Source organism: Tupaia chinensis, unplaced genomic scaffold (assembly GCF_000334495.1).
Source record: "Tupaia chinensis unplaced genomic scaffold, TupChi_1.0 Scaffold000239_1, whole genome shotgun sequence".
NCBI classification, from domain to species: domain Eukaryota; kingdom Metazoa; phylum Chordata; class Mammalia; order Scandentia; family Tupaiidae; genus Tupaia; species Tupaia belangeri.
This window is the reverse complement of record NW_006159717.1, coordinates 403193-426084: the sequence shown is the minus strand read 5'-3', so window position 1 is coordinate 426084 and position 22892 is coordinate 403193. Positions and strand designations below refer to the sequence as shown.

Sequence of the window (22892 nt, the reverse complement as noted above, 5' to 3'; positions counted from 1 at the left end):
GGGGGAGCCGAGCCCGGCCCGGGAGCCCGAGCAGCGAGAGTGCGGGGTACCTAGGCCTCTCACGCTGGACTCCACAGTCTCCGGGCCGCCTGACCTCCGCACGGGTATATGGGATGGAAGCGGGACCCTCGGGAGCAGGTAAGAGCCTCCGCGAGGGCGGACGGTGCGTTCTCCAAGGACCGGGGGGCTTCCGCGTGCAGAGCATGGCTTCCGAGTGAAGGAAGGGCTCCTCAGTGAAGAGAGGGGCTCTCCTGGGATGGGGGGCCCAGTTTGAAGGGGGCTGTATGCAGTTCCGGGGGAGAGCCCTGTGAGGAGAGCCCCGAGACGGGGGCTGTGTGCCCAGGAAGGCTGCGTGCAGCCCTGGGGGTGGGAAGTGACCTGGGATAAGGCCCTGGACTCTCGGAGAGACTCCCAGAGATCCGGGGAGGCCCACGGAGAGGCCCGGCAGGTGGCAGGGGGCGGGCTCCAGGTGTCCAGAATGGGAGGGGGGCGACACAGATGGGCCTGGCGCTACCGCATGCCGGGGGCGGGGGCTCGGCCGCGCTGGGCCGGGCTAGGCTAATTCTCTAGGGAGAAGGCGCCAGAGCTGGGCTGTGAGCTCCGCCCCAGCTCGGGCTGACGCGGGGGCGAGGGTCAGGGGGCGGTGGGTGGGGACCCAGCCCCGGGATTTCCCCCCTGAGTCTGGGGAGCCTGAGCGGAGGCGCCGGAGCATGCGCGGAGGTGGCAGCTGGAAGGGGCTGCCCGACGTGGTGGGGGCGTGGCTGCTCTAATACCCCCTCCCCTCCCCCGCCCTTTAGGCTTGGAGAAAGGAGCGGGCTGATGGGGTGCATTCTCTCTAAGGTTTAGCCCTGCGAGTCCAAGCGGAAGTGGCCCCCTCCCTCATCCTGGGGGTTCTTACACTTGGCCCCAAAGCCCCTCAGTAACAATTTGCCAAGAATCGGTTGAGAGGAACTGCCAAAAATGCGTTTTTTCTGCCACATGGGGAAAGACTGGGACCGAAGCAATGTTGTGGGGCAGATTCTCCCTGCAGATGGGCTTTAGCAAAGGTGAGGGTTACCGCGGGACTGAGGACAGGCCACGTCCCCACGTCTACCTGGAAGGCGGTGTCTGTATGGTTTGCAAGTTTCTGGTCCCCTACTTTGAGAAAGTGGGCATTTTAATTCAAGGATAATGGCCTTTTCCCGCAAATTGTTTCTTAAGGTTACAGTCTAATCTCTGGTTTCTAGACCTTAATATTTTTATGGCTCCAATTTCCCACGGGATAGCTTTCCTTTTTACCTCTCTCCATTTCCCAGTAAGTGTCAGGGCCATGTCATCAGAGCCCAGGTCTAATAGACTAGCCAGCTGAGCTGGTCGGCACTTGGCTGCTACAAATAAGCTGTTTGGGGGAGGGGCAGCTGATAGCCTTCACTGGGTCGTCGTAGGTGATAGCTCTGCCCTCTTAACTGGCAATCAGGAGAAAAGGAGCTAGGAACAGAAGAGGAACTGAGGCAGGCTGCCCCAAGAATGCCCAGAATGGGCTGTGATGTTGGTCCTTACGTCCTAAGTCTCCTTCGCTGTGAGGAGAGGACCAGTCCGCATCTGGAAATCCTTCAGGTATTCTCTAACCACCTCCTTCCACTTGGTCTAGGGACTAGAACAGGGTTTCTGTTAGGGACACGAACTACATTGTTGATGCTTCCCTCGTGGAAGAACCTCCATCTCTGAGACCAGACCTAAAGGCCCCACCAACTCACTCAAGTCATGCATGTGGTCAGTGATGTGGACCAACTTGGCGATTACTCTTCCACCTGCAGCAAAAACAAACTTGTAGACGCCGTGTGTGTCCAAAGGTTGAGTGCAAGGGGCAGCCGACGTCAGTGCAGACTGCTTCCTCCCTCCATCAGGGCCCTCCATCCCAGGAACTGTCCTGATTTTCTATTTACAGCACCCTGTGGACTAAGGGGGAGGAGGCCACTGAGGTCCAGATGGATTGCTGGGAGCTGGCACCCATTCCAGGCTGCTTACGATTTTATCATGCTGAATTTCCAGTGGGCTTTGGGATGATGAAAAAAGTTGACTTTGTTGCTTGTTAAAAGAAATGCATTCCTAGGAAGGGGCTACAGCCTGCTGTCCGGAGCTAGCCATGCAAAGCCTAGTGGGATAGCCTTTGTCTCATCAGAAGGTGTCACTGAAATTTGGTCTGGAAGCTGGAGTTGGAGGAACCCTATAACTCGCCTTTAAGGACCCAGGCTGTTATTTTCGGAGGAGGCTGGAATGGTGTTCTGAGGTGGACAGAGAACACGGTGCACAAAGCGAAGGCCTTGCCTGGCCCCGAGAGGCTCAGGCCCTGGTGTGTTTCAAGCTCGCATACTGAACTGGGAGCCCCCTGAGGGCAGAAGCAGTTCCTGACTGGTCTGTGAAAACAGGGAGTGCCTAGAATACGGGCCCTAGGACACGCACAACACGTGCACCGTGTTCAAGTGTGAACGTGCGTGGATGTTTAATAATTCGTGTATACTCGTGTTCTGGACAAATCCTTTATGGAGAGCTTGGCCTCCTAGTCTTTGCTTACCCACCAGCCACCATAGACTAGAGTCTGTCCAGTGAGTAGGCCCCTGGGAGGCTGTGGGCCTCAGAGGTGCTGGGAAGGGCTCCCCAGCCCTGGCTTTCAGCTCCTACTCTTCCTTCCCCTGGCTGGTTGGGATGGGGGAGGGGGAGTGTCCTTTTCAGGGCCCCTCCCTCCTTGCTTTTGTCTGCAGGGAAGAGCCCCGCCCCTTTCCCCCTAGGCCCAAGCTTTGTCCTCTGTGCTGGGGCCCTCATCTGCATCACAAAGTGGCCGTCTGTCCCTGTCTGGGTCTGAAGGGAAGTGTCTCCCTTTCTCAGACTAAAAGCTGGGGGCAGGGTGGGGTAAGGGGGGGAGCTTTGTACAGCTGGGAGGCTTTGGGGGTGGAGTGGAATGGGGAGAGAGCCCCCCTTTCTCCCGCCTTCCCCAGTTTGGGGATGAGGGCGGGGTGTGGGCACCGTGTTTTCCCAAAGCCTCTTGGAAAGAAGGGTGCTCTAAGGTGAAGTCTGCTCGTCCTGTTTCGAGGGGAGAGATGGTCTTGGGGCTGCAGTGTCCCACCCTCCATCAGTCCTACCCAGACCCCAGCCTAGGGGATGCTTCCATCCCTAGGCCCAGTTCTTCAGCCTGGGGAAGCAAGGAGGTGAATGGAATGTCAGAACCCGGGGAGGGGGAGGCTGTCTCTGACCAGTTACACCCACAGGCGTGCCCCGACCGGTGCGGGGTTTGTCGTTCTGGGCAGTGGCAGGTGTGTGTGTGCTGTGTGCACTTGTGTGTCTTTATGATGTGTCTGAGGGTATGTTCATTCATTCGTTTCCCATTTGTACTGAACACCCGTGTGTGCCAGGCACGGAAGACTCAGCAGTGACCTCGGCAGACATAGCCCCTGCCTGTGAAGGACTCAGTCATGGGTGGCGGGTGGCGAGGGCTGCGGGTGTAAAGGGGAATTGTCAGGGTCTGGTGTGTGTGTGTGTCTATGATTGTGTGCATCAGTTTCTGTCCCAGTGCCTTCTGGAGTCGTCGTCAGGCCTTCACTTCCGTGTGTGACAAGTTCTGAAAGCCTTTTCCCTCCAAGCAAGGCCTCCATTTCTCTGTCTGCAGAGTGGGGCTGGGCTTTGACAGGTGTTCACAGGGAGACTGAGCAGCTTAGCTCTGGGAAGTGCACCCTCCCATGAATGGCTCTGACCTCTTCTTGACCCCCAGCTGAGCGTGCCCCCCCTCCTGCAGCCAGCCCGTCTGACCGTGACAACCAGCCCTGGTGATGGGAGGTTCCCGCTGCTTTTTCCCTCTCCCGTCCCACCTGGGCTTGGTTCTCCACTGGCCTGGATCCGTAGTAGCTGAAGACAAAGGCTTCTCTCAGGCGGTTTCCCTTTTTTGTCTCTTCCCCCCATAAACTAGAAACTGACTGGGGCAGTAGTTAGGCTGGCTGCAGGAGAGGAGAAAGTGGCTGGAGCCCGGCCTGCCCTGTCCCTTTCCCAAGGGCCCTCTCTGTCTTGAAATCGATCGCTCCTCTGCTGTCTAGACCTTCAGTGTGGAAAGATCTGTGGGCCATGAGATAATTTTGTGTTCTCCTTCCCTGAGCCAGTGTCTCTCCCTTCTCCAGCATTCTAATTGCTGCCTCTCCCACCTCTCGCTCATTCAGGTTCTTTCTTCCTTGTCTCCTGACTGGCAGCCTCTCCTCCTGCCCTAGATCCCAGCTGTAATCTGTTTTGCCCCAGTCCCTACTGTAGCCTTCCTCCCTTCCCCTGTCAGTTCAAGCTTTCTCTCCTGTGACCTCCAGTTCTGGCCTTTTCTCTAGGCCCCCTACCTCCGTGTCATCCTCGCTCCTTGACTCAGTATCCAGACTCTCCGTTTAGCCTTCCCCCCCTTCAGCACTCCAGCCACTCAGTTGCCTTAGTTCCACCTGGAGCACTGCCCCTCCCTTCACTGACCTGGCCTCTGGACCTTCTCCTGCCTGCACTGCAGAGGAACATCCAGATGATGCTGTGTTGCGTTCGAGGGTGATGAGTGGCTGAGCATCTGGCTGGGTCTGCTAGCTACCTCGTGGAGGCAGGCGTCTTAATCTAGTAGAAGGAAGAAGCAGTTTTGTTACTGGGAGCCATGTTTAGCCCCTCCACCTAGCATGTGATAACAACATACATATATTCAGTTAGTGAATTTAAGAGAGAGCAAGGGCAATTTTCTTAACTGGAGAGATTAAAAAAAAATCCCAGGGACCAGCAGTTAGCGTAATGGCTATGTCTCTGGACTCCCACGTAGTCGGTCGCGGTTCGCATCCTGGACCAGGTGGCTTAAAAATCACGCCGGGTGCATGTGCATGCGTGCCCAAGATCCCGAGAGGAGAATGGAGGAGAAGGGATTGCACCCCCCGGGGGTGATTTCTCGCTTTCTGTCTATCTCTCTCTGTCTGTCTGGTGAATGCACATGCCCTATAGCGAAAACCTCTCCCAAAAAAAAAAAAAAATCCCAAAGCAAAAAATGAGTGAGTCTGAGCTGTCTGAACCAGTGGAAGTCCTCAGCTGGCTGGGTACCAGGAAAGAGGCTCCCGCCACATCTGCCTGTTCCTGTTCTGAAAGACCTTGTGCTGTCTCTGATCTCTGATAGCTGCGAGATTGCCAGGCTCATCAGCTTCTTTGTCTTGTAGCTGCGGGTGCCTACCTGCCCCCCCTGCAGCAGGTGTTCCAGGCACCTCGCCGGCCCGGCATTGGCACCGTGGGGAAACCAATCAAGCTCCTGGCTAATTACTTTGAGGTGGACATCCCTAAGATCGACGTCTACCACTACGAGGTGGACATCAAGCCCGATAAGTGTCCCCGTAGAGTCAACCGGTAAGTGATACACATCTAAGCCACCAAGTCCGGGAGTCTTTGTTTTCCTAGTCTCAGAACCTTGAAAGAGGGGCCAGAAGGTAAAAGAAAAACCAGTGGAGGATGGTATCACCAAATCCATGGGAGTTTTTGAGGCGGAGAAGGCAACTGCTAAAAAGTAGCGTTGGATCTGGCTCTCGGTCGTGTTGGTGGCTGTGCCACAGCGGTTTTCGCCGAGTGGCAGGGCTAGTTAACCTAACTACAGGGACTCGAGGAATAATGAGGGAGGCCTAGCAAGGAGAGCTGGCTTTTTCCAGATTGCTTAGAAATGAAGTGGGAAAGGAGAAATACGCTGGCCTAGAGAGGACTAGAGGAGCCAGTGCAGTGCCCGGCACACCTGGTAGTTTTTAAGAACGAGCCATGTATGTTTATACGCTGAGAAGGAGCTAGTGGAGAAGAGGTTAAAGGTACAGGACAGAGAGGGGGGGATGCAAGCAGGACCTCTTTGTTGAGGTCTGAGGCTGTTGCTGGGCTCATAGCTGGAGGGGTTAGCCTTAGGAAAAGCAATATTTCTTTCTAAAATCAAATTTAAGTACTACTTAAAACCTATGTGCATGATATAAAAAATTCCAGTATCACAAAAAGGGTAGCAATGAAAAATGTCTCCTTACAGTCCCGGTCTCTGGTCCCCCATATCCTATCCCCAAAGGCATCAATTAATTACTACCATTCTTGAGTATGCTTCCAGATATGCATATGCAAACATAAATGCATGTCATATAGAACATTTTAAAAACCACACGAAGTGTTGGGTTCTGTATACTTTGTTCTGTGTCTTGCATTTTTCCACTAAACAGTATCTTGGAAAATGAGACATAACTGTGTGTATCTGCTTAATTCTATTGCATAGTTCCATGGGCATTCTATTGAACGGCTGTATTGCCTTACTGAATAAGTCTATTGAGGAACATTTAGGTTAAGTCTAAACTTCTGCTACAAAAATGAAACTGTGTTGTTAGTATATATATAGATAGATAGATAGATAGATAGATACATTTTTGCACTGAAATGTGAGTGTATCTGTAGGATAAGTTCCTAGGAGTGGAATTGCTGATGCAATACATTTTAAAGTTTTGAGATTTTGCAAAATTTTTAAAACGTATGGTGTATTAATTTCTACTCGCATCAGCAAGGTATCAGAGCGTCTGTTCCCCGTATCTGTACCAGACCAATATATCAGAGTGATTCTTCATTTATTTTTTTTTAATCTTTGGCATTCTGATAAGTAGATAATTAGATCTTGGTCTAGTTTTTAAATTGTATTTCTCTAATGAGTGAAGTCAAACATATTTTTATGTATTTATAAATAACCTAGTGGTTCAGGGAGCTGGGTCCTGGAGCCAGCAGTTGGCTTGGTGGTTAAGTCTCTGGGCTCCCACATGGCTGAATGTGGTTCCCAGACCTCCCTGCTTGAAAATTACACCAGACATGTGTGCATGCGTACCCCAAATCCCAGGAAGAGAATGGAGGGGAAGGGATTGCAGCATAGCCGTCCCCTCAATGGGGTGATTTCTCACTTTCCCTCTCACTGTCTCTGTCTGTCTCTCTCTGGTGAGTGCACACACCCAATAGCAAAAGAAAAGGTGGGGGGCAGGGAACTGGATCCCATGTGTCTGACTATGTGATTTGAGTCCCAGACCCAATAGTTTGAAAAACACATTGAGTGCGTGCTCATGTATACCCTAAATTCTGATAGGGTGGAGAAAAGGGATTGTGGTGTGACCATGCCCCCGAGGCATGTTTTCTCCCTCTTCCTGGATGTCTCTGTGTGTCTCTCTCTGGCAAGCGCACATGCCCTCTAGTAAATGAAAACAAAACAAAACAAAACGAGTGGAGAGGTCAATGGTTGGATGGCCTGGGACTTTGAGGGGATGAGGGACACTCTGGGATCTAAGCCAGAGAGGACAGGAAGTGAAATCAAGGCCAGGGTAATGCAGGCAAAGCAGGGTGGTGGGAAGAAGCGAGGTTCTCCCCCACGTTCATTCCATGTCCAGTCTCGATCTCTTTCAGTGCTGCCTTTATTGCTTGTTAGATTGGGGGTTGGAGATGGGGACAGCCTTCATTCTGTTCCTGGTTCTAGACGGGCTCTGCGATCAAGCCTTCTCACAACCTCCCCTTCCTCCCAGAAGGTGCTCACGCCCACACGTGCAGGTCCCTTAGCGCCTTCGTGACTTGAGGACCAGCAGGATCATATGGGGCGTGTTAGAAATGCTGAATTTCAGGCTTTGCTCTAGACCCGCTGAATCGAAAGCTGCATTTTAATGAAGTCTCCAGGCGATACCTAGGGATGTTGAAGTTGGAGAAGTACCGTGGAGTGGCGTTAGGAGTGAGAATAGTGGATGGGACATTGCGTGGACTTTGAGTTACTCGCAAAGCTTGCAGTGGTGATGTCCCAACTTCCATCGAGCACTCCTGTCCCCACAGGGAAGTGGTGGAATACATGGTCCAGCATTTCAAGCCTCAGATCTTTGGCGATCGCAAGCCCGTGTATGACGGGAAGAAGAACATTTACACTGTCACAGCGCTGCCCATTGGCAACGAGCGGGTAAGGCCGCGGTCAGGCTGGTGACGTGTCAGGGCTGGGGTGGACAGACCTCACCTAAGCCTGTTTGGAGTGCGGTGGTCTGGAGAACCTTTTGGTCTTTTGTGCTGGGAACGTGTGTTGTAGGACAAGGAGTGGGTGGGTGCTGATGTTTATTTCGCCTGTTACTGTCTGTCCCTGTTCTGCACAGACTGAGATTAGCCTTAAAATAGACCTAAAGGACGTTCTGCTAGGTTGAGAGGTGTTTGCCAGACACAGAGTCCCTGAGCCAAGGTGACTAGAAACTCAGGAACTGGATTCACTCTAGGGTCTTCATGGTGAGCCCCTGGCAACTCAAGGAGCAGAGTCTAGGCACACCCAGGGGTGGGGGTGGAGAGGGAGGGACAGAACGCTGATCTGTGGGAAAACAATGGCCATCTTTAACCCTCTTCTCTCACATTTGTAAAGGTCGACTTTGAGGTGACAATTCCTGGGGAAGGGAAAGATCGAATCTTCAAGGTCTCTATCAAGTGGTTAGCTATCGTGAGCTGGCGCATGCTCCATGAGGCCCTGGTCAGCGGCCAGATCCCTGTTCCCCTGGAATCTGTGCAAGCCCTGGACGTGGCCATGCGGCACCTGGCATCCATGAGGTACCGGGTGTAGTTAATGTCTGGGTTACTAGTGTTGACGGAACTTCGTGGGGGGTAGGAGGGATGAGCATGTATTAAGGTCCCACAGTGTGCCATTCAATAAAAAAGAAAGAAAGAAAGATCCGAAGCCCTACCATGTGCCAGGCAAGTATGCATATACATTCAGGTGGTTAAAGCCCTGCCCTGCCCTCCATAGGTATCTTTGGGCCTCACCCCATCTGTCCCTGCAGGGCAGAGAAAAGGGAGATTTGCACAAGGTCAGTCATACAGGTCGTGAAGGATCAGAGCTGGCATTAAAGCCCTGGTGTCCTGCCTTCCAGGCCAGGGCTCCTCCGTGCCCAGGATGCCTCACAGGGTGGGGGCCTGTGCCCGAGGGACCAGTTCTCTGCCTGTCCCTGCCAGGTACACCCCTGTGGGCCGCTCCTTCTTCTCACCGCCTGAGGGCTACTACCACCCGCTGGGGGGTGGGCGCGAGGTCTGGTTCGGCTTTCACCAGTCTGTGCGCCCGGCCATGTGGAAGATGATGCTCAACATTGATGGTGAGTGGGGAGAACTATGGAGCCAGGGGCACCCCAAGTCCAGTGACCACACTCCCGGCCTTATCCTTCCCAGCTCTGCAACCACACTCCTAGTCTAATTCCTACAGCCCTGGCACCCCTTGCCCCATCCCGATACCCTGTAAGGAAGAGGGTGTACATTGCAGTGCCTCCACTTATCCTGGGTCGCAAAACCTGAGCCGAGCTGTCCCCACCCTATCCCCACAGTCTCAGCCACCGCTTTCTACAAGGCGCAACCCGTGATCGAGTTCATGTGTGAGGTGCTGGACATCAGGAACATAGATGAGCAGCCCAAGCCCCTCACGGACTCTCAGCGTGTTCGCTTCACCAAGGAGATCAAGGGTGAGGACCGGAGCGGGCAGCTAGGGGCAGTACTTTCTCGTTAGCCCTGAGAGAAATCCCCTCGGCACACGATCCGGAGATGCGGTCCTGTGGGACCCCTCTTTCACCCTGACAAGCAGTGTGTTTAATCCCAGGCCTCAAGGTGGAAGTGACCCACTGTGGACAGATGAAGAGGAAATACCGCGTGTGTAATGTCACCCGCCGCCCTGCCAGCCACCAGACGTAAGTCGGCAGGGCTGCCGAGCCGTGCCCTGTGGGTGGAAGAGGCCTGAGGTTTGTTACCCTCCCCTCCTCCCCCGGCCCTGAGACAGCCTTGGACTGGCTCTGTCCCAAAGATAAGCCGAGGGAATGTGGCACCCCTCCTCCAGCCTCCCCGGGCCCGCCCAGTCCCTGCCATTCTTACCTTGGCGATCCTCTCCTTTTCTCCTTAGGCCTTTACTGTGGAGCAGGCACGTTCCTCTGGTTCCTGTTACAGTTTTATAAATGTTAGGTTCTCTCTGTTTATTCTACTTCCTAAAAAAAGAAAACCAGGCTCCTGGGTTCCACCTCGGGGAAGCTGCCACTGATTCCCTTCCTTTCTGGACTTCAGGCTACCCTGGCCTAGAAGTGCCTACTCTATGGCAGGCTTTGTGCTCAACCTTAGAAATACGAACAAGGGCCAGTAGATGGCACAGTGGTTATGTTGCTGGACTCCCACGGGGTCAACTGCTATCCAGTCCTAGACTCAGGAGCTTGAAACTCACACTGGGTGCATGTGCATGTGTGCCTAAGATCCCGAGAGGAGAATGGAGGAGAAGGGACTGTGGCGTGGCCTTGCCGCCGGAGGGTGATTTCTCATTTTCTCTCTGGCAAGTGCATGCACCCTATGGCAAAAAATCTCTTTTAAAAAAAATACACACACACACACACACACACGCACACGAATAAATCAGATACCATCATGGGCGTTGTGGAACTTGCCTGTCAAATCTTTAGCATCTTGGTGCTGGCAGTTGGCACAGTGGATGGGGCACTGGACTCCCACATGGCTGACCATGATTCAAGTCCTGGACCTGGTGGCTTGCTTTCTCACTTTCCCTCTCTCTCTCTGTCCTTCTCTGATCAAATTAAAATAAACAAATAAATAAAATAATAATTCTTTAAGAAATAAAAATCTTTGGCATCTGGCCTGGAGCCTCATACTACCATGTGCCGGTGCTCAAGGAGGCTGGGCGGGAGGAAGCTGAGTCTGGGCCCATCATGGTTGTGGGTTGGAAAAGTGTGAGAGAATGCTGGGTTATGACACCTTTCCTTCCTCCACACAGGTTTCCCTTGCAGTTGGAGAGTGGACAGACTGTTGAGTGCACAGTGGCACAGTATTTCAAGCAGAAATATAACCTTCAGCTCAAGTATCCCCACCTGCCCTGCCTGCAAGTTGGCCAGGAACAAAAGCATACCTACCTGCCCCTCGAGGTGAGGCTACCACGTAACTGCAGGGCTGGGAACAGGCATTGCGCGGGCACGCTGGTTGTCGGAGGGCCGTTTTTCCATCCCTAAGCTCTCGTGCTTGTGCTGGACATTCTGAGAGCAGGTGAGGTAGCTCTCCGGGTAGCCTCATTTGTACTTGTGAGGTTTCTTTTCCTACCCCATTCTACCTCGTGTTCCTTCAGGGCAGCCAGCAGAGGCACAAGCTGTATTTACTATTTCTGAAGTAGTCAATTAGTTCAAGACAGAGATTTCAGATACCCACACTTCTGTTCTCTCTCTTTTTTTTTTTTTAAAGAGAGATTTTTGCTGTAGGGCATGTGTACTCAGTGGAGAGACCAGAGAGAGAGACAGAGAGACAGAAAGCAAGAAATCACCCTCTGGCGGGGGATGGCCACACTGCAGTTCCTTCTCCTCCATTCTCCTCTTGGGATTTTGGGCACACATGCACCCAGTGTGAGTTTTAAACTGCCAGGTCCAGGGCTTGAACCACAGTCACCTACGTGTGAGTTCAGCGACTTAACCGTCACGCCACCTGCTGGTCCCACACGCATGTTCTCTAATTTCCCTTTCCCTGCTGTCTGGAGCTTAGGATCCTAAGTGATTGGGAGACACAAGAGTATTTTATTCTATAGAAAGTGGAGCCAATGTTATCTGTAGTGTAGCTCCTGTTTTCCTGATAATTAAGATGTTCCTTTGAAAACTTTTTTAGTTCTAGGATTTGTCATAGTGTTATACTTCAGTAGACCTTTCCAGTCCATAGTCAAAGAACAGCAAAGCTGTGTAAGTCATAGTCTACAAACACAGGTTCCTTGGGCTGTTACTTGGACTTTTGGCATGAACTAGCTGAACTGTCTTCTGCGTACTGATCGGATAGGCATCACCTGGGGACCTGTTTCATATGTAGTATGTCTCCCTTCTTCTAGATTTTTCCCAGAGAGAGAGAGAGAGAATTAACCTGCTAGGGGGAATGGCCAAGCTGTAGTTACTTGTCCTCCATTTTCCTCTCAGGACTTTGGGCATGCAAGCACACCTGGTGTGTTTTTCAGGGAGTCTAGGGCCTTAACCACCATGCTACGGGCTGGCCCTCAGGCTCTACCCATTCCTACTCCGTGTTTTCACTAAGATCCAGAGAAGACTCTTACACACATTAAACTGGAGAAGCACTAGCCTCAAGTGCTCTCTTGTCCCAGCAGCAGGAGTCAGATGGCTTGGATCAAAACTCAAGCCCTCTGTGAGCTTTTGAGATGTCAGAACCCACACACGGGAATTAGCTGAAGGAGGAGGAGTTCTCAGAAACCAAGAACTATGACTTGGTTAATAGTAACCAACGCACAGAAGGTGGAATGTTCTCTGAGGTATGAGCAGAGGTCTTTAGAGACAGTCCCAGCTAAGCAGATAGTAGGTAGTGTCTACAACAAGCTGAGGTTTGTTAGCAAGTTAATATTTTTTCTCTCAACAGCTGTGTCCAAGGTGGCTAACTTATATAGTGACTTAGATCTTGATTTTTATATGTTTAACAGATACTTGCTGAGCTCTGACTGTGTGTCATTTAGGTGCTGGGAATATAGAGATTAATAAAACAGATGAGGTCCCTGCTGTCATGGAGCTTAAATTCTAGAAGTGGGAGATAGACAGTTGATATGTACATTAGTTTCAGATGGTAGTAAGTGTTATAAGAATACGGTAGGTTACAGGATGAAAGGAGGGTAGGAGGTCGAGAACTATCTTTGTTATTTTTGTCAGGGAAGGCCTCTGGGAAGCGCTTCCCAGGCAGGAAGAATAGCAACTACAGAGGCTCTAAAGCAGGAGGGAATTGGGGTTTTTTTGAGGGGTGGACAGGGGGCCACAGAGGCTAAGATATATTGCATGAGGAAAAAAGTAATAGATGCTAGACAAAGGTGCAGGGTCAGATCATACAGGGTATTGTGGCCAGGTAGGATTTTTAAATTTATTTTAGGGACCAGCAGGTGGCAATATGGTTATATTGCTGGATTTCCACATAGTTGACTGTGGTTTGAGTCCCAGACCTGGTGGCTTAAAACTCACACTGAGCGCATATGTGCATGCCCAAAACCCTGAGAGGAGAATGGAGGAGAAGGGATTGCAGTGTGGCCATTTCCCTGAGGGGTGATTTCTCGATTTCCGTCTGTCTCTGTCTCTGTGGTGAGCGCACGTGCCCTACAGCAAAAACCTCTCAAAAGAAAAAAAAAATGTACTTTAGAATAGCATTACTGCAATATCATTCACATACTATCAAATTCCTCCTCTTAAAATATACAATTCAGGGTCAGCAGGTGGCATGGAGGTTAATGGGACTGGATCCTACATGGCTGACTGTGCGGTTCAAGCCTTTGACCTGAGGGCTTGCAAATCACACTGCCCATGTGTGCCCAAAATCCCAGGAGGAGAATGGAGGAGGAGGGATTGTGGTGTGATCATCCCCCCTGGGGTGGGTGATCTCTCCTTTTCTCTCTCTCTCTCCCCAGCAAGCACACATACTCTATAGCAAAAACTAAGATTAAATACCATTCAGTGGTTTTAGTACATTCACAGAATTGTGCTACCACTGTCACTGATTTCTAGAACATTTTTGTCAGCCCCAAGGAAGGCCTTATTTATTAGTCCCTCACTCTTCCTTCTATCCCTCTTAGTCACTAGTAACCACAAATCTACATTCTGTCCCTGTGGATTAGCCTATTTTGGACATAGATATTAGGTGTTCAGGAAAGTTATGACTTTTTGTCTTAAGAGAGATTTTTGCAAGACCAGCAGGTAGGGCAATGGCTACATTGCTAGACTCCCATGTAGTCAACCACTGTTTGAGTCCCGGACCCAGTGGCTTAAACTCACACCAGGAGCATGTGTGTGTGTGTGCCCAAGATCCCGAGAGAAGAATGGAGGAGAAGGGATTACGGTGCGGCCATTCATCCTGGGAGGTGATTTCTCACTTTTTGTCTCTCTGTTTCTGTCTTTCTGGTGAGTGCACACACCCTAAGGCAAAAACCTCTCCCCCCCCCAAAAAAAAAAACTCCTCCATTCTCCTCTCGGGATCTTGGGCACGCACGCACACGCGCCCGGCGTGAGATTTAAGCCACCGGGTCCGAGACGCGGACCGCGGTCGACTACGTGGGAGTCCAGCGACATAGCCATTACGCTAACTGCTGGTTCCCTAAAATAATAAATTTTTTAAAAAGAGATTTTTGCTATAGGATGTATGCCCTTGCCAGAGAGACAGAGACAGAGAGATAGAAAGTGAGAAATCACCCCCTGGGGGGAGGCCACACCGCAGTCCCTTCTTCATTCTCCTCTTGGGATCTTGGGCATGCATGCACAAGCTCCTGGTGTGAGTTTTAAGCCTCCAGGTCTGGGACTTGAACTGCAGTTGACTGTGTGGGATTCCAGCAGTGTAACCATTTCATCTGCTGGTCCCTGTATTTTTCTATGCAAAAATGTGTCTTGACTTTTCAGACGCCCCAATAAGTGGAATCATACATTATGTGGCCTTTTGTGACTGACTTCTTTCACTTGGCATGTCAAGGTTCATCCATGCTGCCCCATTGTCTAGGTGTGTTATATTTGGCTTATCCACTTATAACTGGATGTTTGGCTCATCACTTTGTGGCTATTCATAATGAAAATTCATGAGTACGTTTATGTGTGAATCTATGTTTTCATTTCCTATAAGTATATACCTGAGAGTGAAGTTATATATGTAATTCCAAGTTTAACATCTTTTTTTAAAAAAAAAAATTATTTGGGTCCAGCAGGCGGCCTGATGGTTAAGGCACTGAACGCTCCCACATGGCTGACCATGGTTCGAATCCCAGACCTGGTGGCTTGCTTTCTCACTTTCTCTCTCTCTCTCTCTGTCTCTCTCTGGTCAAATTAGAGTGGATGAATGAATAAATAAAATTAAATTTTAAAAATTATTATTATTTATTTAATTTTATTTATCATTATTTTTATCTTTTATTTGCTATAAAGCACATGCATCCATGAGAGAAAGAGCAAGTGAGCGAAAGTGATAAAGCAAGCCCGCTGGTCTGGGACTCAGTCTTGGCCATGTGGAAGTCCAGCGCCTTAGCCACCACGCCACCTGCTGGCCCCGAGTTTACCATCTGAGGAGCTGTTGAACTGTTCCCCAAAGGGGCTATGCTGCTTTACACTCCCATTAGTCAGGAATGAGTGTACCGGTATCTGGCCAGGGGGTTTTATTCTGACTATAATAGAAATCGGGGAGGATTTTAAGTAGACAAGTGCTATAGATGATTTCGGTCGCTACAGTTAGAGAAAGAACTCGCCAGTGTCTCTAGTCCAGGCGTTTGTCTTCTCCGTAGTTATCCAGGCCAACTGGTGTCAGCAAAATTATTTGTTGATGTGCAAGTCATAGTTCATTACTGCTTGAGTCTTTTCTTTTGCAAAATGTGGTAAAAAACATAATATAAAATGTATCATTTTAACCACTTGAACGTGCAGTTCTATGGCAGTAAATGCATTCCCACTGGTACACCATCACCATTATGCATCTACAGAACTCCTCATCATCTCACACTGAAACTCTATACCCAGTAGATAACAGTGCCCCATTTCTCCCTGCCCTTGGCCTGTGACAACCACCATTCCACTTCTCTCTCGGGATTGACCACTCTAGGTGCTTCGTATAGGTAGAGTCATATACTGTGAGTTTCAAAAAATTTGTGGAAAATTAAAGTACAGATTTATTTTGGTACAAAATATTTTGAAATGTATGTGTAATTTTTCCTTTTTTTGTATAATTTTTTAAAATTCATTAATTTATTTTAATTTGACCAGAGAGAGATAAAAGATAGAGAAAGTGAGGAAGCAAGCCACCAGGACCGTACTGAGCCGTGTGGGAGTGTTCCGCTCCTTGACCACCACACCACTTGCTGGGCCCCATGTTGGTTTTTTTTTTCATAAGTATTTTCCATAAACTTTTTGGAGGCCCTTTGTACTTTTTAAGTTTTTTGGGTTTTTGTCATAGGGCTAATGTGCCTACAGGAGAGAGGCACATTCTTGTTTAGAATGTTAAATTTTCCTTCCTTTTTTTCTTACTGCCCATAATTTGCAGTGGGGCACATACACTTGCCAGAGAGAGAGAGAGAGAGAAAGAAAGAGAGCGAGTGAGCGAGCACCTCCCGTGGAGGATGGCTTGCCACAATCCCTTCTCCATTCTCCTGTTGGGATTTTAGGCATGCATGCACTCCTGCCTGGCATGTTTCTCAAGCTATTGGTTCTGGGACTCCAATTATGCTCTTGGCCATGTGGGATCTAGCCAGCTGCCTTAACCACCATGGTTCCTGGCCGGCCCAAACACTGTCTTCCTTGTAAAGGCTGAAGAGTGCTCTGCTGTACGTATGCACACTTTGTTATCTCTTCTGTTGCCGTGCACTTGGGGCGTTTCCACCTTTTGGCTACCGTGAGTGGTGCTGCGATGCGCAAAGGTGTTCAGACGTATTTGTTCACGTTCCTGTGCTGAGTTATTTGAGTACATACCGGAAGTAGAAATGCTGGCTTGAAAAGTAATTTCGCGTTTTGAGGGATAGGATGCCATTTTTCACAGAGCTCATACACTGCTTTACATCCCAACTGTAGCACACAGACAGTCCAGTTTTGCTGTATGTAGTCGCTTTTTTCTTTTCCTAGTTTGTTATAGGGTGTGTGTCCTCGCCAGAGTGAGAGTGAGAGAGGAAGAGAGAGAGAGAGAAAGAAACCACTGTCCCAAGGGACATGGCCATACCACAGTCCTTTTTCCTTAATTGTCCTCTTAGGATTCTGGACATGCATGCACGTGTGCACACACACATGTCCCCAGTGTGTTTTTCACGCTGCTGGGTCTAGGACTCGAACCATGCAGTTGGCCATGTGGGAGCCAGCCACTTTAAGCTCCATACCACCTGGCCAGTGCATTCTGCTCTGATCTTTGCTAGTGTTGATCTGGAGCCTGTAGCCATCTGTAGAGAGAGTACTGCAACTTCAAGGTGCCTTTGAGAGAACAACCTCACAAAGTTCAACAGTTAGCGAACTGGAATACGGAGTTTAGAGGCAGGTGCCCTTTGCCTGGTTTCCTGTCCCATTGTTTAGCAGGACATCTGGGAATTAGGACAAGGACCCGTACTTACAGAACATAGGTGTGGTAGCAGGTCGGACATTTCACTTCATCTGAGTCGTCCTGGCAGCCTCCTGGGGAAGCTGCTGTCCCCCGGGTGGATTGTTTCCTCCATGTGAAGTCCATGCTGGCTTTTACACACAAGTCTTTCCAAACTTGTTGACCCTCCTCTGCTACAGGCCCTGGCGTTCGTGGCACCCTGGGTGTAGACTGTTGGGGAACAGAGGATTGACATAGCATTAGACAGCCTTTTCTGATCTTCATTGTGTTCTCTTTGGCCCAGAACAGGTGAACACAAGCGGGCGACAGAAACAGTGATTTCTGTAGCCTGAAGGCGGGGTGGGTGAGGACAGCCCGGTGTCATCCTCAGCTGGGGCTCAAGAGTTCACAGCTGGGGCTGGCAGGTGAGGTGGTGGTTGAGGTGCTGGACTCCCACATGGCTGACTACGGTCTGAGTCCTGGACCTAGCGGCTTGCTTTCACACTTTCCTCCTCTCTCTCTGTCTCTCTGGGCAAATTAAAATAATAATAATAATAATGACAAATAAAACTAAATAAACAAGTCCTTTTTTTTAAAAAAAAAAAAAAAAAGAGTTCACGGTTACCCTTCTCCCCCTCATGGGTTCCAGCTGATGGTCTACCACCTTGAGAGAGCTGCCAGAGGAACTGATTTGCATATATTGCGTTTTTCAGTATTCAGATGGACTCTGTGCTTGGTTCTTGGTAAATAATAATTTATGCTTTGGTTTATTTAGTGTTTACTGTGTCCCAAAACTGTACTCAGTCCTTTAAGCGGTTTGTTTTATTTAATCACAGACATCCCTATGAGACTGTGTTGTTCTCATTTAATATGCAATACCTGAGCCCGAATCTGGCTCTGGATCTTAAGTGCTTAATGAAGAGGTGGCTATATTGCCTTTTGTTTCATGTGAATTTTTCTTTTTAAATTTAAAAATTTTTTTTTTTTTTTTTTAGATTTTTGCCATAGTTTGCATGTGCTTGCGCCAGAGAGAGAGAAGGAAAGTGAAAACTCACTCCCCCAGGGGGCTGTTCCATAGTCCCTTTCCCTCCATTCTCCTCTCAGGATTTTGGGCATGCATGCACACATACTTGGCATGTTTTTCAAGCTGCCAGATCTGGGCCTCGAACCGCAGTATTGGCCATGTAGGATCCAGCACCTTACCATTCACACCACCTGCCGACCCCAATGTGAATTATTTTTTAACTTACCTGTCCTATAAACCTCAAGGGGAGAGTTTATGTGCACTGGGGTTTAATAGTCTTCCCGGTGGCTGCCAGCTCTCTTCTCTCGCTGTGGGGTTTTGGGTACAGGACGTACTGTGCTCAAGCCAGAGCTACCTCTGCTTCTCCTTTCCTCAGGTCTGTAACATTGTGGCCGGGCAGCGCTGCATTAAGAAGCTGACCGACAACCAGACTTCGACCATGATAAAGGCCACAGCTAGGTCGGCCCCAGACAGACAGGAGGAGATCAGTCGCCTGGTCAGTGGGACTGCAGAGAAACGCATGCAGCTTTGGGGCCCTTGGTAGCATAGATGCCTTCACGCCCCTGCAGGACCTTCTCGTGGGAGAATGCGAGTCTAGATTTGTTACTGGGGCCCTGTAGGGCCGCTCTTGCTTCTGACCCTGTAGCTATTTTGCCTTCTCTCTCTTTTCCCCTCCTGCATTCCTTCCCTGTGTTACCCACTCCCACTTCTCTCGCCTTCCACTCCGCCCCTCCCCGCTAGGGCTTCCCCTGGCCAGTCCCAGCATTTCCTTAGGGCTCTCCTTGGAACCCAGAGGGTGAGCCAAGCTGCCACTCTCCTGAGGCTCCCCTTCCTTTGCCCTGCAGATGAAGAATGCCAGTTACAACCTAGATCCCTACATCCAGGAGTTTGGGATCAAAGTGAAGGATGACATGACGGAGGTGACAGGGCGAGTGCTGCCGGCGCCCATCTTGCAGTACGGCGGCCGGGTGAGCAGGGTCAGGGCCAGACAACGTCCTCTGGGGCATGTGGGGGTGGTTGGGCTGTCCAGCCAGGGGCTTTGGCTCCCCTGCACACTTGGCTCTCCTGAGGCTCACCTGGGCGCCCCCTTTGCCTATCCCCAGAACCGGGCCATTGCCACACCCAATCAGGGTGTCTGGGACATGCGGGGGAAACAGTTCTACAATGGGATTGAGATCAAAGTCTGGGCCATCGCCTGCTTCGCACCCCAAAAACAGTGTCGAGAAGAGGTGCTCAAGTAAGGAGGGTTGGGTGTGGGTTTGGGAGGGTGGGAAGGACCCTAGAGCTGCCTGTCTGCCTCTCTCCAGCAGGGGCACGGGTGGGCCAGGAGTCTGCCCTTCCTGTCTCCACTGCCTTCCTGCTCTTTCCAGCTCAGACTTCTGCTTGCTCCTTGTCTTTCATCAGTCGTCCGGAGCCTTGGATAAGGGCTCTGTGTTCACGTCAGAGGTGATGATTTCCTGGGGAGGCCCACATTACGTTACTGTTAGTCGTTACCATTGTTCACAGTGGTGGTGATGGCCGTAATGTTTATGCCAGCGTTGTACTTAGGGCCTCATTCACACTCTCTCATTTCATCCTCGCAGTGAGTAGGTGGCGCTGTCTCCATTTTCAGGAGATCAGACTCGAAGAGGTTAAGTAGCTTGTTCAAAGTTTGCTCACTAGCAAGGCAGCATCAGAGCCGATCGAATCAGATCTGAGTTTCAAACTTGTGTTCCTAGTCGGAAACCAAACAGAGCAGTTGGTCTGGCTGGTCCTCTCAGCCATCCTCTCCTACGTGCAGCATTGGTCAGGCCCAGGTGACTTGAATTAGGTGACCGGGAGTTGTGAGGGCCTCTGTCCTGCTGTGGCAGAGGGGCCGGCATTAGATGGCAGCAAGAGGGGAAGCATGCAGCCCAGTGGTTTAAAGAGACAGGTGAGTGGGGGCCCGGGTTTGATTCCCAGCCCACCCCGAAGAGCCAGGCGTGGTGGTGTGCAGCTGTGGTCCCAGCTAGTCGGGAGGCTCAGGCAGGAGGACCACACCACCATGAGGCCAGGCTAAGAAAAATGCACTTGTGCATGCGTGCACTGGGAAGAAACAGAAGTGTCTTAGTGAGTGGGGAAGTTGAAGAGTCATTCTTCTCTTGCAGTCTTTTTTAAACAGTTTTATTGAGATATGTTTAAAATGCCAAAAATCTCACCCATTTAAAGTGTACAGATTGGTGGTTCCTGCCGTCTCTTGAAGTGGTGACTTTTTGTTTACCCTGGATCAGCCGTGGGGTCCGTGTACTCTGGGGCGAGGAGGAGGAAGTGGAGCCGACAGTTGGGGGAGTGACCGTGGAGATGTGGGCCCTGGTGGGCTCAGCTGCCCTGCAGTCTCCTGGATTAGTTTGAGTGGCTTCCAATGGATCCAGGGACTTGACCCTGCCCTGCCCCTCACTGCTGCCCCCTACAGGCGCATACTCACTGCCATCCCACTGTAGCTTGTCCCCTTTTCTGGATTTGTGGGATTTAGCCCGTGAAGACCAGGAGGCTCACCCCTTGGCCTGGCGTCGGAAGGCTGGACCATCCCTTTGTGTATAGGAGGGGCTCGGCCCTTTCCCTTCGTGTCGTGGTCACCTTTCGGTAGCCCTGTTTCCTTTGTGCTTCTCTCTTACTCCGTGTCCTGTCTCTGTCCAGTTCTTTTGGGAAATAATCCATTGTTTTGGCCACTTGGGGGATAGGATCTGATAAATCTAGACTCTCAAGACTTGGAATGGGTCAGTTCTTCAGGCATCCCCGCCTCCCAGTGAGCCCTAGGTGTAGGGGTAAGAAGCTGGCTTGTGCATGTGGGTCAGTAGTACCCAGTTGGATGTGCTGTTCCGGGATAAAGACGGAGATTTCATCCAGCCATGGCGATATGTGGGACTGTCCAGGGATAACGCAGAGAAAGTGCCGAGTAAACGAGGAATAGTCACTAAGTGCGAATGAGCAGGGGTCCAGAACACAGAGAGAGCGGGATGGCACGGAGCCAGCTGTGGCGTTGAAGAAACTGATAGCCAAGGATGGATGAGGAAGTTCTAGGTCCAACTCTGAGAACTTTTCTTCTAGCCAAAGAAGGCCCATTACTTCCACTCTGTCATTTATAGGTCAGGATTCAAAGACCTTCACCATCCTCGACACCTCAGCACTTGTGGCAGTGACGTGGTATATCACAGGGTGGTCTGGCAGTGGAGAGAGGGTTAGAAATACTGCTTTCCTTGAAGCAGGGACCACCGTGGAATGTGGTAACGTGGGCCTTTGAGCAGCTACACTGTGGTTGTCTATAAGGCAGAGAAGGGGGTGGAAGGCTGGGAGCAGTTCCTCAGGGCACTAGCTCTTATGTGAAACCATAGAGAGGTTTTATGTTTTTACTCTAACTTTTATTTTGAAGAATATTTTTAAGATAATAGCTGTAGAGAATAATGTAGTAAACACCCATATATATATATCATCATCCAGAGTTTCGTCCTCTTTTCTTTATCTTTTTTGACAGTCCTTTATATCTTCCACCCTAGTCCCGTCTGTGACTTCTTCTGCAGACCCTGTCATGAATTATTATGATCATCCTAGCCTGTTGATATTGTATGCACCTATGTGTATGTAAATGCCTTCACAGTTTGCATAGCAGTATCATACTGTATTTACCTTTCTTGTATGTTTTTACTAAAGCTCGGGGGGAAAAACTTCTTTTCTCACTAAATTATCATTTTGAGATTCATATGCTATATAACAACATCTAAGTAATGGCTTTCATTTTCTGTGTACATTACTACTTGTAATTTAAGTATTTCTCACAACAAACTTTTGCTGTTCATTTCAGTCTGTCACTGTATTTAGGTAGCTTGATTTTTTTTTAAAACTCTTCTGCACGCGTTACCCTTTCTTCAACATTGTCTTCATTTCCCAGGGTAAAGCCCTAACGCGAAGAAAGGAGGCCTGTTTAGCGGTTGGCTCTTAGGCGGCTGAGAACAGTGGGGGTGGGAGTCATTGCCTTGAGCAGCTCCTGTGCTCCCATCACTGCTGGAGCCGCCTGTATTTTGAGCAAACAGGCCTTACTCTCAAGGCATTTGCCTGCTTCTCTGGACATGGAACAGAGCATAGGACTCAGCTGCTTGAGCCAGATAAAGTGGGAATCCTGAGAATTCCCACAAGTCCCTTTCCTGGGCTCATTCAACTGGACACTCGTACCCTTCAACGCTTAGTGGCCTGCCTTGTGTTACTCGCCTGTGTGTGTGTTTTTGCGCTGGCTGAGGTGGAGCCTCACTCCTGTTAGAATCTCAGTGCCGCAGTACCGAGGACGGAGGAGTTCAGTGGAGGAACTGACGTGGGACTCACTGCCTCCTGTTATGACCGTGCTTGTGCTGCAGGAACTTCACAGACCAGCTGCGGAAGATTTCCAAGGATGCGGGGATGCCCATCCAGGGTCAGCCATGCTTCTGCAAGTACGAAACAAAACTGCATGTATGTTCTTAGTTTGTAAATTGGTGACCTTTGTTGCCCTTAACATCAGTAGTCTGGTCATTCCTCATGTGTAAAACACACCAATCTAGTCTTCATCTTCCATTCCCTTTCTAGACGTTCCTTTACTGCTTTAGATGTATCGATGAGTAAACAAAGGCTTATATGCAGTTGTTTCTCTTTCCAGGGGTTTCACGGACCAGCTGCGGAAGATTTCCAAGGATGCGGGGATGCCCATCCAGGGTCAGCCATGCTTCTGCAAGTACGCGCAGGGGGCGGACAGCGTGGAGCCCATGTTCCGGCATCTCAAGAACACCTACTCAGGGCTGCAGCTCATTATCGTCATCCTGCCAGGGAAGAC

The 22892-nt window shown here is 50.2% G+C and overlaps 1 protein-coding gene across 3 annotated transcripts in view; it reads left to right on the top strand.

Annotated features, from left to right (window-relative positions):
• Nucleotides 1-6: 6 nt before the first annotated feature.
• The window catches only part of LOC102484879 (argonaute RISC component 1), a 44053-nt gene continuing 21167 nt past the window's right edge, over nucleotides 7-22892 (top strand). Inside the window, exons 1-13 of one of the 3 annotated variants that reach the window (XM_006148684.3) lie at nucleotides 7-138; nucleotides 5187-5370; nucleotides 7834-7954; nucleotides 8399-8580; nucleotides 8983-9119; nucleotides 9345-9479; nucleotides 9614-9701; nucleotides 10784-10931; nucleotides 18453-18572; nucleotides 18922-19044; nucleotides 19180-19313; nucleotides 22441-22465; nucleotides 22744-22885. In XM_006148684.3, the coding sequence (XP_006148746.1) occupies nucleotides 114-138; nucleotides 5187-5370; nucleotides 7834-7954; nucleotides 8399-8580; nucleotides 8983-9119; nucleotides 9345-9479; nucleotides 9614-9701; nucleotides 10784-10931; nucleotides 18453-18572; nucleotides 18922-19044; nucleotides 19180-19313; nucleotides 22441-22465; nucleotides 22744-22885 (1564 nt within the window). In that variant the 5' untranslated portion in view covers nucleotides 7-113. Of the gene's footprint in view, nucleotides 139-5186; nucleotides 5371-7833; nucleotides 7955-8398; nucleotides 8581-8982; nucleotides 9120-9344; nucleotides 9480-9613; nucleotides 9702-10783; nucleotides 10932-18452; nucleotides 18573-18921; nucleotides 19054-19179; nucleotides 19314-22440; nucleotides 22466-22718; nucleotides 22886-22892 lie in introns of all 3 variants that reach the window. The other 2 variants (XM_014587884.2, XM_027771941.1) reach the window with 2 other exon arrangements.